Below are 13635 nucleotides of genomic sequence, written 5' to 3'. Positions count from 1 at the left end.
AATGAATGTACTCCCAATACTACTGTTCGTCTATCAATCACTCCCGGTAGTTATCCAGAATCGTTCCATACAGAGGTCAAGCGATCCCTGCTCAAGTACTTGTGGGCGCATCAGAAGCCAAGAATCTCGTACATGACCCTTGTGACGCCCAGGGACAAGGGCGGGTATGAATTTCCCAGACCTGTGCGAATATTATAAGGCATCCCAACTGCTGGTGGACCACTTAAGGGTAAATACAGAAAAAACGTGGGTGGGCCTCAAAAATGATTTATTCACCCTGGTAACTCTGGGTGAATAGCTTTGGGTCCCTGCTAGCTCCATGCCGCGCATAATTCGTGAACACCCTGTGCTTAAAGCGCTGTGGTCCATTTGGCACCCATCCCTAAAGATGCGGGGGTCACGACCCAGCCATCTCCACTAAGCTGCATATGGGCACCCCCGATAAGAGATTTGCTGGTGGCTCCAAGTAGCTTTCAACCCAGTACGAAGGAAGCCAGGACATAGGTGGAAGGAGGGCTCCTTCATGACAAAGCAGGAACTTGAAACAGCACTACAGGACACTACCATCCCCCCACTGTGCTACCTGCAGCTCAGAAGCGTGCTGCAGGATGCACGCTGGCCCTACACTCTCAATAGACCGCTAAACTTGTTAACAAAAGTCCTCAACGAAAGCCAAACCCCCAAAGGGGGAATACAATCCCTAATTTCACTATTGTATTCCTCGCAGAGGTCACCTCCCTACACCTAGCACACAAGGTAAATGGGACACAGAACTGAGCTTGCACGAAAACAAGGAAGCTTGGGCGGCAATATATAGAGCAGTCTGGTCTTCCTCAATTTCGATGCAATACAAGATGCACAATGAGAGACTAATGTTACGATGGCACCTGACCCCACTAAATCTAGCTAAAATGTACCAAGGGGTAGCGCCACATTGTTGGAGAGGATGTCCTGAAGTTAGTGACTACTGGCACCAGTGGTGGAGCTGTCAGAAGTCCAAACATACTGTGGGAATAAGTCCTAGGGTGGGTACAGGCCATCGATGGGATACACAGAAACCTATCCCCAATGCTATTACTGTTCGGGGTGGAAACGGAGATGGGGGAGGAATACACATGTCCAGGAACCTGTTCTTGGCAGCGAGAGTCTGCCTGACGATCCGATGGGCATGCAGCACACTAACCTCGAAAAAAGAGTGGCTAGCCAAAGCACATGAGATATACCAAATGTAGAGCATCACAGCCACATTTTTGGAAACACACTCACACAAAGAGACAACCTGGCTGCCCTTCATTGAACATTATGCGGAGCATAGAAGTACATAAACACTCAAACCCTATACCCAAGTCAAGGTGACCCATCACCCAACAGAACCCAAAAAGCATTACAGATGTCAGGAACCAGGGCTAAATAGAAAAGATCAGTGGCAGAAAAGTTTCCTATACCGCGCAGCTCAGCCCGCAAATAGGCAAAACCGTCCAACAAGACAAACGGCGCTTGATAAAGAGCCCACATTTTTCAGTAGTGTTCTCTGATGTGGGAGTAGGGGAAGGGGAAGGAAAAGGGAATCATGCTATTAAGGTTTTGGTTGTGATGAACAGTACAGATACAGAGAGCACATCTTGCAAAAAAAAGTAACCCTATCGCACTACTCCTGTAATGAACTCTTGCAAGTCACTTTATAATGTACTGAAACGAGATGCCACATCTGTAATGATTACATTAATGCATTTCTCTCTAACTTTGTTCATGTTGTTGTCCCAAACTTTGTTGTAAAACAAATTCAATAAAATCTAATTGGGAAAAAAAAGTGCAAGGAGCTTAACCAAAATCTCATCAATTAAAATTAGAAGCAAACGGTTAGGTGTTAGTGCAGGTTAAGTATTATGACTACTTAGGGTTGACATTCCAAGACTGTTGTGGTTGGTCTGAACAAATAAAAAAAATCCTCTGTCGTCCTGGAAAAGGTCAGTGGTGCCATATGATGTGATGTGGCATTTATAACTCGCCTGTACACAAGTGTTTCTAGGCGCAACAAGACAAGGAGGGGGAAACAAGGGAGGACAAAATAACGATCTTACTAGGCCTTGTCACAGCTATATGTGATTATTTGTTATGGGTATATGTGATTTGTTAAGGATTTTAGCACATGCACCTCATGTTTCATCCAAGGTCCTACTCCTTGTCCCGTTTAAAATGTTTGAAGTGCCATGATGCGTTCCATGATCAAAGGTCCCATTGTCTTTGTGCAGATGGCTGGACATCCCACGACATACAGTAGACTAATGCAGTTGTCCTCATTGTCCTTGGAGATATTCATTTAAATCACTGTATTTCTTCAAACGGCAGTGGTAGATATCTGTTCTATTATTTGGAGCCTCTGAAAACCTTTCTTGTTGTCAGTTATCATTTTTTAATTGTTTATTTTATTTTTAGCCAGGTGCCCAGAAGAAGAGACAGACCTTCATCTTGCCCACAGAACGTGGAGAATGATATGGCTGTTAAAACAGGTATTTATTTTCATAGCAGGCATCATATTCTGAGCATTTGGCCCTAGCTTTTTTCTGCAAATATATATTTTCTTTAACCAATCTAAGCTCCATCTGATTAACCGAATCTTTTATCCTCGGCGTAAATGCTTACATAAATTCATCAATTTCTACTCTACCCTGAACCTTGGCGGCTGAAACACCAAAGCCTTAATCTATGTCTGGATAAGGCCACGCTTATTTATCAACATCTTTTGCCTACTGCCACAACGACGAAGAAAAGGGTACTCTTCTCACATACTGGTTGGGATAGCAAAGATTCTGGTGCCGCAGAATTGTACGGAACATAATTTGTCATGTTAGGTTCACCATAGGACATATAACATTTTACTGATCTGGTGCATATGTGTTGGTGTGTACCCCAAAATGCTGGTACCTTCAGTCCTGAAAAAATAGACCCGGACCTTGTTGTTTCTGTTGTAAAAAAGTTTTTTGATTTTTAATCATTTTTTAAATCATTAGTTCACAAATATAAAAACACTTCTAAAAGTGTTTGGTATGAGTCAAACCCAACCTCACACAGCATGGTAATAAAAAACAATACACATTACAAAATTACACATCCCTATATCCACATAAAACGATGAAAAAATTACACAGACAGACAATAAATGGATTTAACAATTTTCCAAAGCCTGAGTGTAATGACTCAGGTACAAACAAATCCCGACATGTTTCAGATCCAGGTTGCTCAAATGCATGAACTTTCTTCAGGGGAATATTTCAATTTCAAATTTTCCACCATGCAATCCAAGGTCATAATTATGGGTTCTCACGCATTTCCTAAACCAGGAAACAAACAAATGGGGCAGTCACCACCCATATATACCAGTCAGATAAGCTCAGAAACAAATTCCATGAATCAGTGCAGTTTGTTTAATCAATCACAAAGCACTGAGTGCATGTGTGAGGTTGGGTTTGACTCATACCAAACACTTTTAGAAGTGTTTTTATATTTGTGAACTAATGATTTAAAAAATGATTAAAAATCAAAAAACTTTTTTACAACAGAAACAAGTACCGGGTCTATTTTTTCAGGACTGAAGGTACCAGCATTTTGGGGTACACACCAACACATATGCACCAGATCAGTAAAATGTTATATGTTGTAATAGTCTCCTTTAAATATTAATATATCTAGGTCATCCCCTGACAGTGTGAGAACGTTTTGAAGAGGGGTCTGTTTTCGCCTTATAGGAAGTGAGGTTCACCATAGGCCCTATGCACAGGAAAGTCAAGATGTAACTTGGGGACTTGTGAGGGAATCGTTGTCCACGGGGTCTTAACAATTGTAACCAAAAACATTCAACCGTGGCTTCATGTACAGACAGCCAGGAGGCATTTTCTTTTTAATTTGAAGGACAGCATTTCTGTTGAGTCTGAAGGGGAGCAGGAGAGGTGCTGAGTCAATGTGTTGCCAACCACAGAGAAGGCAGTCAACAGCAGCAGTTGTCGGAGCAGTGTGAGAGTTAAGCTATTGGACACCCCTCTTATAACCTCACACTTTGGAGCTGCACTGACAAGCATGGAACAATCCACATCAGGTGAAGAAGCAAACTCAAATTTAGCAAGCAATTGCTTTGCTCCTTGGTCCCTATGCCACAGCTGAGCACAGTTTGTCATTTGTAGATCTGCATATCTATAAAATCTAGCCCCAAGCAAAGCCTGATGTGGGTGTTAGATGGAGACTATTGGTGGTGATCTGAGGCAAAGCGGGAGAGTGAATGTGGAACAGAGAAGTGGAAGCAGGATTGAGGTGAAGCTTGTAGGGCAGGAATGTGGGGAAAAAGCAGGGACGCATGGGAGTTGGGGAGAAAGGAGCAAAGCCCCAGAGAGCTGTGTAGGGAGTGGCACAAAGAGTAGAGATGTCTAGAGAGGAGAGGTGGACAAGACGGAAAAGAGTGCTGTGATGAATCGGAGATGATTCTCCCCAGAAACCTGGTCTGGGAAAGGCAAGACACACTCTGATCCTGACCTTGGGGGTGATGTACTGCAGGAGGATCACATGGGGGGGGGTGGAACAGACTAGGAAGACTGGGATAACCCCCTTTTCAACTTTCCCCATAACCCCACCCTTTTTGATGGCTCTTTGCCAGACTGTAGAAGTTGATAAACCCAACATTTGTAGAACCAACTACAAGCTCCAGAATCCTAGAGGGACTAAGACGAAGAAGAGGGTAGGTCCCTGCTACTATCATACCAAGTCAGACCTCTTTCAAATGCCTTGTCTGCAGGCTTGGTTCCTCCTCTGTTCTCTCTCTGACTCTGGCCACCATCTACAGGCCCCCTGGCCAGGTCCCCCACTTTCTCTCTGAATGAGCTGGCCTCTTCTCTCCTGACCTCCTCCAAGCTTCTTTTCCTTGGAGACTTCAATATTCACCTTGACTCCCCTGATGCGGCCTGTGGGTTTTCCTGCAACCTCTGTGACTCTTTCCCTCTCCATTCTTCCCTCTGGTCCGACGCACTCTGCCGGGCACACCTTGGATGCTCACATCTCAGCCCTCCCCATTTGCAACCCTCTCGTTACTCCTCCTGGTCTTATCATGCTCTCCTGTCCTCTCACCTGGACCTCTCTGGTCCCCCGACTAAGCCTCTGCCCACACTGCCAGCCTCCTTCTCCTTCATTCGACTGATGCAGCGAATGTCAGCTGCCGCTTTTGCCGCCACCTTCACGCTCCCTCCTACTCCTTCCACTGACTCTCACTCTGACACAGCCCTCTCTAACCTTCAACTCTCCATTTCCAACACTCTGGACATCCTTGCCCCTGCCATGAGGATCCGCATGAAGCCTGCTTCCAAGTGCAACTCCTGCTATGATTCTGATCTGGCCGCTCTGAAACGCAAGTGCAGAGTGCCTGAGAAGAAGTGGCAGGCTTTGAGCAAATCTTCTGACAAAGTGGCCTGCCACCTGCTCCAAAGGCAATACAGACATGCCACCTGCTCTAAGAAGAGGGCCTATATCCAAGCCTGCATCACAGCGGCCACTAACAACATGGCTAAACTTTTCAAAATCTGCAAGGAACTCGCTAACCCTACTGCAGTCTCACATCTACTCTGCCTTCCATGGCACTCTGCACTTCTCTGGCCTCTCATTTCATCTCCAAAACTAAGGACATCCTCTACTCATTCACCTCTACTCCACATCCTTCTCCCTCCCCTTTCAGGCTTCCATTGGCCCCCCCTCTCCCCTCCTCATCTACTCCCCTCTTTTTCTCCCATAACACCTGATGAGGTTTCTAGACAAGTCAGTTCTGTGAAAGTCTCTTCCAAAAAAGGTGGTCCCCTGCTCCTCCAGAACTATCAAGGACAACATTGTCTCCCTTGCTCCAGCCTGGACTGATTTCTGCAATCACTCCTCTGCCACTGAATCCTTCCCCCTCACTCCTCAAGCACCCTCTCCTCAAAAAACCTTCTGCCGATCCTTCCTGTCTGGCATATTACTGCCCTATCTCCACTACCCCTTTCTTGGCCAAACTCTTGGAAAAGCTGGCCATGTCCCAGCTTGTCCATCATACTGAATATGTTGGTTGCTTCCACGACCACCAGTCTGGCTTTAGAGCTGCTAGAGTCACGGAAACTGCTTTCCTGAACACTCGTGAAGACTTGCTCACTAATCTCGATTCCAGCTCTCCTCCTGTTCTCATCCTTGACCTCTCCCCTGCCTTTGACAAGGTCAAACATGCCACCCTGATAAAGCGGCCCTGTGACACCCTTGGCATCATGTACCTGGCTCTGGACTGGTTGAACTCCTTCCTTTCTGACCAACTTTACCAGGTTCAAATGCGCCACCATCGCCACCATCTCTCTCCACCTGTGGTGTCCCTCAGGGCTCTATCCTCTCACCCTGGCTCTTCAATATCTACTTGGCCCCTCTAGCCCATCTGATCTACACATTCTCTCCCAATTTTCAGTGTTATGCCGATGACATGCAGCTCTCTTTCAAGCTCTACCCTCCTCTACCTCCTCTTCTTCCTCTCGCATTCCTGACTCGCTATCTGCTATTCAGGCATGGTGCACTACTAACGATCTCTGCCTTAATGGCAGTAAGACAGAGATTCTTCTCATTGGGACCCCTGCTCCCTCTTTCCCTCCCACACTCTGGTCACCCTCCTTGGGGCCCCCTCCCCTAACTCTCGTGTGAAGCAAAAAAACTTGGCGTCATCTTCATCTCCTTTCTCTCCTTTTCTCCTCACATCATGGACCTGGCCAAGAAGGCCCACTTTCAGCTGCACCTCCTCAGATGCATTCTCCCCTTTTTCACCTTCCCCCAGAAACTCTGTCTCCAGAGATCTGGTTCTCTCCAGCTGGACTACTGCAACAGCCTCTTCCTCAATCTGCCCAACTCTTCCCTTTGCCCCCTTCAACTAATCCAGAATAGGACTGTGCGACTTATCCTTGGTCTTAAGCCCAGGGACTCCATTTCTCCAGCCATTAAATCTCTCCACTGGCTCCTGGTTGCTGCGAGGATCAAATTCAAAACCTTCTGCATCATCCACAAGGCTTTCTGGGGCCTGGGACCCTGCTATATCCAACTCTCCCTCCCTAAATACCTCCCTACCTTTTCCTAGATTCCTGGTGCAGTGCACTGAAGATTCTCATTTCAGCCACGCTATACTTTTAACTCTGTTGCAAAAGACACTTTAAATTCAGTTTAATAAACCAAGGACAGTAGTTTCTCATCAATCACTCCCATCCACCAAGTCTATTATCTGCTTTCTTCTTCCTCAAGTCTAGCCCTTCGTTCGTCTAACTCTAACTCTCTGCAAATCAGAAGTTTTTACAAACAGACAGTGGGGAGTAGATCTCTCGCCTCCGCAGGTGCCTCCCTCTGGAATGGCCTCCCTACCCCTCTCAGACTTGACCCGGATCTCCTTAAGTTCTGGAAGCTCCTCAATACCTTCCTTTTCTCTTCTCCCCCCACCCCCATCCTCTGCTAATGTCCCCTCTGCCTGAGACTGGTGGCCTGGTTCCTTCAGAGTCATACAGGGCACCAGCCCCCCCTGCCCAGTCTACCTCTGTACTTGTTCTCCCATGGCCCCGCCCCTCCCAACCCTCATCCTGCACTGCCCTCACCGCTCACCCCGACTACACTTGGCTGGCTAGCTTGCACCCCTTGGAGCCATTCCAGCCCCTTAACTTGCACTTAGTTGTGGTCCTCCCTTCACTCTCTGCTTCCTGTTCTGTAGTTCTGTTTCACTCGAGCTCTTCTCAATATGCTATGATGCTTTGATATCAGTTTGCGAGCCTTGTTTATTCCTTAAATGAAAACTCTGCTCACCCTTAACTCTTCAGTTTGATCTCTCCAAATAGAGTTCTTGAAGTTTTTGACTCACTCGCTCTACATCGCTTGCTTGCTTGCGCTGTCCGCTCACCTCTGAGCACTTCTCCCTTCTTTCGTTGTCCGCGTTTATACTTCCTCGCTTTCTGCCTTTAATTCATTTTGGCTGACAGTAACCGTTTATCAGAGGACACGATCAGCTGTTCCGTTGCTTGAGTTTGTTTCAAAGGATTTCGTTGCTGACGTAATTGTGCGTTTTAGGGTTCTGTCCTTTAGCAAGGCCCGACGCGACGCTCCTACGCGAGCAACTCAGGAAAATCTAATGTTGGTTTTCCACTGGTTATTGTTATTAAATGACTAAGACCTTACTGCTGCGTCGGATCGCCACGCGCTCTAAGGCTGCAGTCACTTGAAACGGCGCGCGTGCCCCGGCAGAATGCAGTACTTAGACTTATGTTCTGCTTTTCTTATTTACAAATTTTACGTGCCTCAACTACACACTGAGAACCGTTCATAAATCTTTAACATTCAACTCATTAACATTAGTTGAAAAGGGTAAAAGAATTTGAGTTAAGAACACTTAGCTTTCTTCATCTGTTTGCTTCCTCTTCCTCTTCCTCTTGCTGCTACAGTTTTCAGTGGTTTCTTTTTGTCTTTTCTCTTCTGCTTTTCTTCAGAGATGAAATCTTCAGAGTTTTTACTAAAATCTTGCTGAACTATAAAACTGCGACCTGTTCCCTTGAAAACTAGAATGAAAGGCAGTTCAGAACTCCTAGTGGAATTCCAAACTAGCTCCCTAACAGGCTCCTCCAATCACTGCTGCAGAGCTGAGCATCCATCTTGCCCTGGGGAAACCAAGGTTTCATGAAGGCCACATTAAGGAAGAATTTGTCATGATGCCCGCTCCCGGGGAGCCGGTTCAAGCCCTGCGTCCCCGAAAGCGGACATCCAGTCCCCAAGGAAGGACCCAGCAACCGCATATAGGGGCCCTTTGGACAGTGTCCTGGCGCTTTTGGCGCCAGGCTCATAAAAGACATCAGTCCTGGCGCCATAGGCGCCAGGCTCATTATGGGAGTGCTTGGGTGCACTTACCTGATGCAGACCATGCTGCAGGATCCCGGCCTCCTCGAGGCCTGAAAGGAACTACTTTACCTGTGGGACTAATTTACCATCCGGGCGTGGTCGGGGAAGGATACATACTTGGAACTTCTTCCAAGGCTATTTAAACCCCACCCGAACAGCCACACGTGCTTCGCGTTGTTCTGCATCTAGCAGCTGGACACTCACCGTGTCTGCTCCTGCATCCTGACTTCTGCCACGCCTGCCAGCATCCTGGATCACCTGCAAAGGAAGAGAAGAAGAGAACAGAAGAAGGAAAAGTCCTTACCTGCTAAAACCGCATCCCAGAGACATCTCGCCGATAATCCTGAAAAGGAAGACTTTAATTTAAAAGCTCATCGCGTCGATCGCTGCAGCGCCGCATTCCACTCACCTTTACAGGGCGCCTCCATGTTCAGCAGCGATCATCCGGATTCGCAGTCACGCCCCAGCGCCTAGGGAGAAAAAGACCAGAACAAAAGGTGAGGGAGAGTAGGGAATAAGGAAAGCTAAATCTCCATGTTAAGACTTACCTGTTGATTCATTCCCTCTTCATTTCGGGTCCGCGCCGCATCCTGGCATTTCTGGACCCCGGCCCCTAAGGGGAAAAAAGACAACAGCGTTAATGAGCAAATGAAAAGACATTACCAAAAAACGCTCATTAAAGACTTACCTGATTTCTACAAGGATTTCACCTCTCATCTCGGGTCGGTGCCTGTTCCCCGGCATTCCGTACCCCGGCCCCTATGGGGAAAAAGACACTAGCATTAGTACATTAATGCATGGACACAAGGGGAACCTCTTATCAAAAAACTTACCTGGAAGCCAAGCAAGTTTGGTTCTCACCAATCCGAAAATCCAGTGAAGTAACTGGATACCAACGCGCCCCTGCATCAGAAGCAGGATGGAGAGCTCGTCCCTCCAGACCCTAAGGTGAGACGCTACGAGAAATCACAGAAGGGTTTCGAGGAGGGTGAGAGGGGAAAGTGGGAGGCCGATTGCATTACCCCGCAGACAGTTAATCCCCTATTTTCGCCCACAGAAGGATACTTCTGCGAGCCAGACAAGCCAGATTTGGGGGCCCGGTCCAGTCCGTCTTCCGAACCCTGCGCATTACCTTAGAAGAGGTCACAGCAGCGCAAACCAGGCCAGCGCCTCCGTGGGAGTCTGGTGAGCGTAACAGACGCGAAGCCTTCCTACAAATTCCCACCCAGGCGCTATGGAAAGTTCTGAGACTGATCAGTTGGCCCAATTACTGGGGGAATTACGGGCCGGAGTACATGCTGCTCGTCAAGAGACTAATGCCCTCAGGAGGGAATTAATAATATCAAAGGAAAGAACTGATGACCTGGCCAGACAGCTTTTGCAAGGTCAAGCTGGGCAAACTCCTCTACCCGGTTCCGGAGGGAACCCCGCTCCTGTGGTTTCCAGTAACCCTGTGCAGATTAATCTACCTGGAAACATGCCGCTGGCCCCACCCGAACGCTTTGCTAGGGACCCCAAACGATTCGCCGTATTCATGAATCAGTGTCATTTGCACTTCCTATGCAGACCTGGGGCCTTCCCTAATGATCAGACCAAGGTAGCCTTTGTATTGTCATATCTCAGCGGCTGCGCTGCCGATTGGTCAGTTCCACTGGTTACTCAAGATGACCCGATTCTCTGTGATTTTCAAAGGTTTCAGGCAAGCATGGAAAGGTTATTTGCTCGACACTCTCAGGGGCAGGCTCTGGATGACGAACTTCTATCCCTGCGACAGGGCAATCAGGACCTCCTATCCTATATTGCAACCTTTAATAGACTAATTGTGGAAACGGGATGGCCAGAGGATAAAAGAGTCACGTTGTTTTATCGAGGCCTTCGCGGAGAACTTAAAGATGTCTTGGCCCAAGTTGTAAATCCGCCCCAAGAATGCACAGAGTATATAGACTTAGTGGTCCAATTGGATCACAGACTTCAAAACAGAAAAGCTGATCGGTCCAGGTTTGAGACCCGGGTGTTGGTCAAGACCCATGCTAATCCCAAGGGAGTTGATGTCTCTGAGCCTATGCAAATTAGAGGGGTTAAAGGACCCCTAACTTCAAAGGAACGTGAAAGGAGGCGGCAGTTAAAATTATGTCTTTATTCTGGGAATTCTGGACACTTTCTACGAGATTGCCCGGCAAAACCGCCCCGAAAGGCGGTAGGAGCCGCTGATAAAAACCATGAAGACTCTGTTTCGGGAAACGACTCCGCCCGACAAGTGTATGGGTCCGCTTGCCGAGCTTGAAAACTAACTCTCAGTCCTCGCATTTCATTGTGCCCATGGTTCTCGTAGATCCAGAACAGCCTAAGCGTTTGCATGCAATAAAGGCATACATCGATAGAGGGGCTATTGGAAACTATGTGGATCGAGAGTTGGTCTCTAGGATTAACCTCCCTCTCCGTCCTAAAACCAGCAAAGATGTCATCACCACAGTCGATGGAACTGAAATTGCCTCTGGACCGGTAACACATTCCACTACTGAGGTGACTCTTATTGGTCCCGACGGCCATCGGGAGGGTGTTGTGTTTGATGTAATCAAGGCTCCACAGTTTCAGGTTATTCTTGGAAACCCTTGGTTAGAGACACATAATCCTCGAATTGATTGGCGAGCTAAGAGAATAACCTTTCTGGATTGTACACAAACCTGCTACCCAGAAAACCTGATGATTAATCTAGCATCTGTAACCTCTGCCTCCATGCAACTACCTCCGGAATACCAAGACTTTCAGGACGTCTTCCAAAAGGAACAGGCCAACACGTTACCTCCTCACAGATCGTACGATTGCCAAATCGATCTGGTGCCCGGTGCACAACCCCCTTGTAGCAGGATGTATGCCCTTACCGAACCTGAGAATCTGCATTTGAGACAATATTTGGATCAATACCTAGCTAATGGTTTTATTCGCCCGTCAAAGTCCCCGGCATCCTCGGCTTTGTTCTTCGTGCCCAAAAAAGAAGGCGACCTTAGAACTTGTATCGATTACCGCGCATTGAACCAGATAACGGTTAAAAACCGTTATCCTCTGCCTCTGATCCCTGAACTCCTTGACCAGGTGAAGGACGCTTGCATATACACCAAGTTAGATCTCCGGGGGGCTTATCTGGTACGAGTTAAAGAAGGCGACGAATGGAAAACTGCCTTCCGTACTAAATACGGATTATTCGAGTACTAGGTGATGCCTTTCGGATTGTGTAATGCGCCGGCTGCCTTCCAATACTTCATGAATGATGTCCTTCTGGAACTCATCGATGTTTGTGTTGTCGTATATATCGATGACATTCTGGTGTACTCCTCTTCGGAATCTGATCACAGAAAACACATCAGGGCAGTACTTGAAAAACTGCGCCAACACAAACTGTTTGCTAAATTGGAGAAACGTGTTTTCCATACCACAGAAGTCGAGTTTCTAGGTTTCATCCTGACACCCAAAGGAGTCCGAATGGACTAAGAAAAGTGGATGCCATCCTCAAATGGCCATCACCTAGCTCTGTAAAAGGGGTTCAAAGCATGCTCGGCTTTGCCAATTTCTATCGCAGGTTTATCCCGGAATTTTCACGCGTGGTACAACCCATTACTGCACTCTTGAGGAAAAATAAACGTTTTGAATGGTCTGAAGAAGCCGAGCAGGCCTTTCAGGATTTAAAAGCTAAGTTTACCTCTGCACCTATATTGAAACACCCGCGTCCAGATCTCCCTTATGTCGTCGAGACTGACGCATCCAGCCTAGCCATGGGAGCTGTCCTGTCCCAAAGAGATCCCGAAACCAACCAACTGCATCCCGTAGCATTTTGGTCCAGAAAATTCTCGGCACCCGAGGTTAATTATGCAATCACGGACAAAGAACTGTTAGCCATTAAGTCCGCTTTTAAAGCCTGGCGGCATTATCTGCTTGGCGCTCGACATACCATCACAGTGATCACTGCTAACTGGAATTTACAGTATTTGAAAACCGCCAAGGCTCAGTCATCACGGCAGCTCCGATGGGCTTTGTTTTTCGCTGAATTTGATTTCGTGATTACCTATCGACCTGGCTGCAAGAATGGCAAAGCAGACGCCTTATCCCGAATTGAAATGGGAGAATCTGATACAAACTCAGAACCAGTACCAATAATTCCCGAACAGAGGATTCTAGGCATGATTTCGTTACAGACGCTTGAAGACATTCAAGCCAGAGTGAAACAACTCCTGGACCCTACAACCTTACAGGATTGGATACAAAAGGGATCAGACTTTACCATAGATAATGGTTTACCTTATTTCCAAGGACGCTTATTCCTGCCACATAAGGAATTACACGAACTAGTTATTTCCGGTTATCATGATACATTAATAGAGGGACACCCCGGTATTGCCAAGACAGAGGAAAAGGTGAAACGACAATTTTGGTGGCCCTCTTGGCGAAAAGATGTTAAATCTTTTGTGATGTCCTGTGGTGTTTGCGCCCAAAATAAAAGTCAAAAGAAAAAACCAGCCAGTCTCCTTCAACCTCTAGACATACCACCAGCACCCTGGCACACCCTATCAATGGATTTTATTACGGACCTGCCTCCTTGTTCGGGGTACAATACTATTCTGGTAATTGTGGATTTGTTTTCCAAAATGGCCTACTTTATTCCTTTGAAAGGTTTACCTTCAGCTTCTGTCCTAGCCAAAGAATTCCTCGAAAATATTGGTCGACTACATG

At 47.0% G+C, this 13635-nt stretch overlaps 1 protein-coding gene across 2 annotated transcripts in view; it reads left to right on the top strand.

Annotated features, from left to right (window-relative positions):
* Positions 1-13635, top strand: part of ARMC2 (armadillo repeat containing 2) — a 948787-nt gene that overhangs the window by 228441 nt on the left and 706711 nt on the right. For both annotated transcript variants that reach the window (XM_069606547.1, XM_069606546.1), the window contains one exon: positions 2437-2510. In XM_069606547.1, the coding sequence (XP_069462648.1) occupies positions 2437-2510 (74 nt within the window). The remainder of the gene's footprint in view (positions 1-2436; positions 2511-13635) is intronic.

The sequence above is a fragment of the Ambystoma mexicanum genome, chromosome 4p (assembly GCF_040938575.1).
Source record: "Ambystoma mexicanum isolate Mex_15411 chromosome 4p, UKY_AmexF1_1, whole genome shotgun sequence".
In the NCBI taxonomy this organism is placed as follows: domain Eukaryota; kingdom Metazoa; phylum Chordata; class Amphibia; order Caudata; family Ambystomatidae; genus Ambystoma; species Ambystoma mexicanum.
Note: the sequence above shows the minus strand (reverse complement) of the source record. Positions and strands in the feature narration are given on the sequence as shown.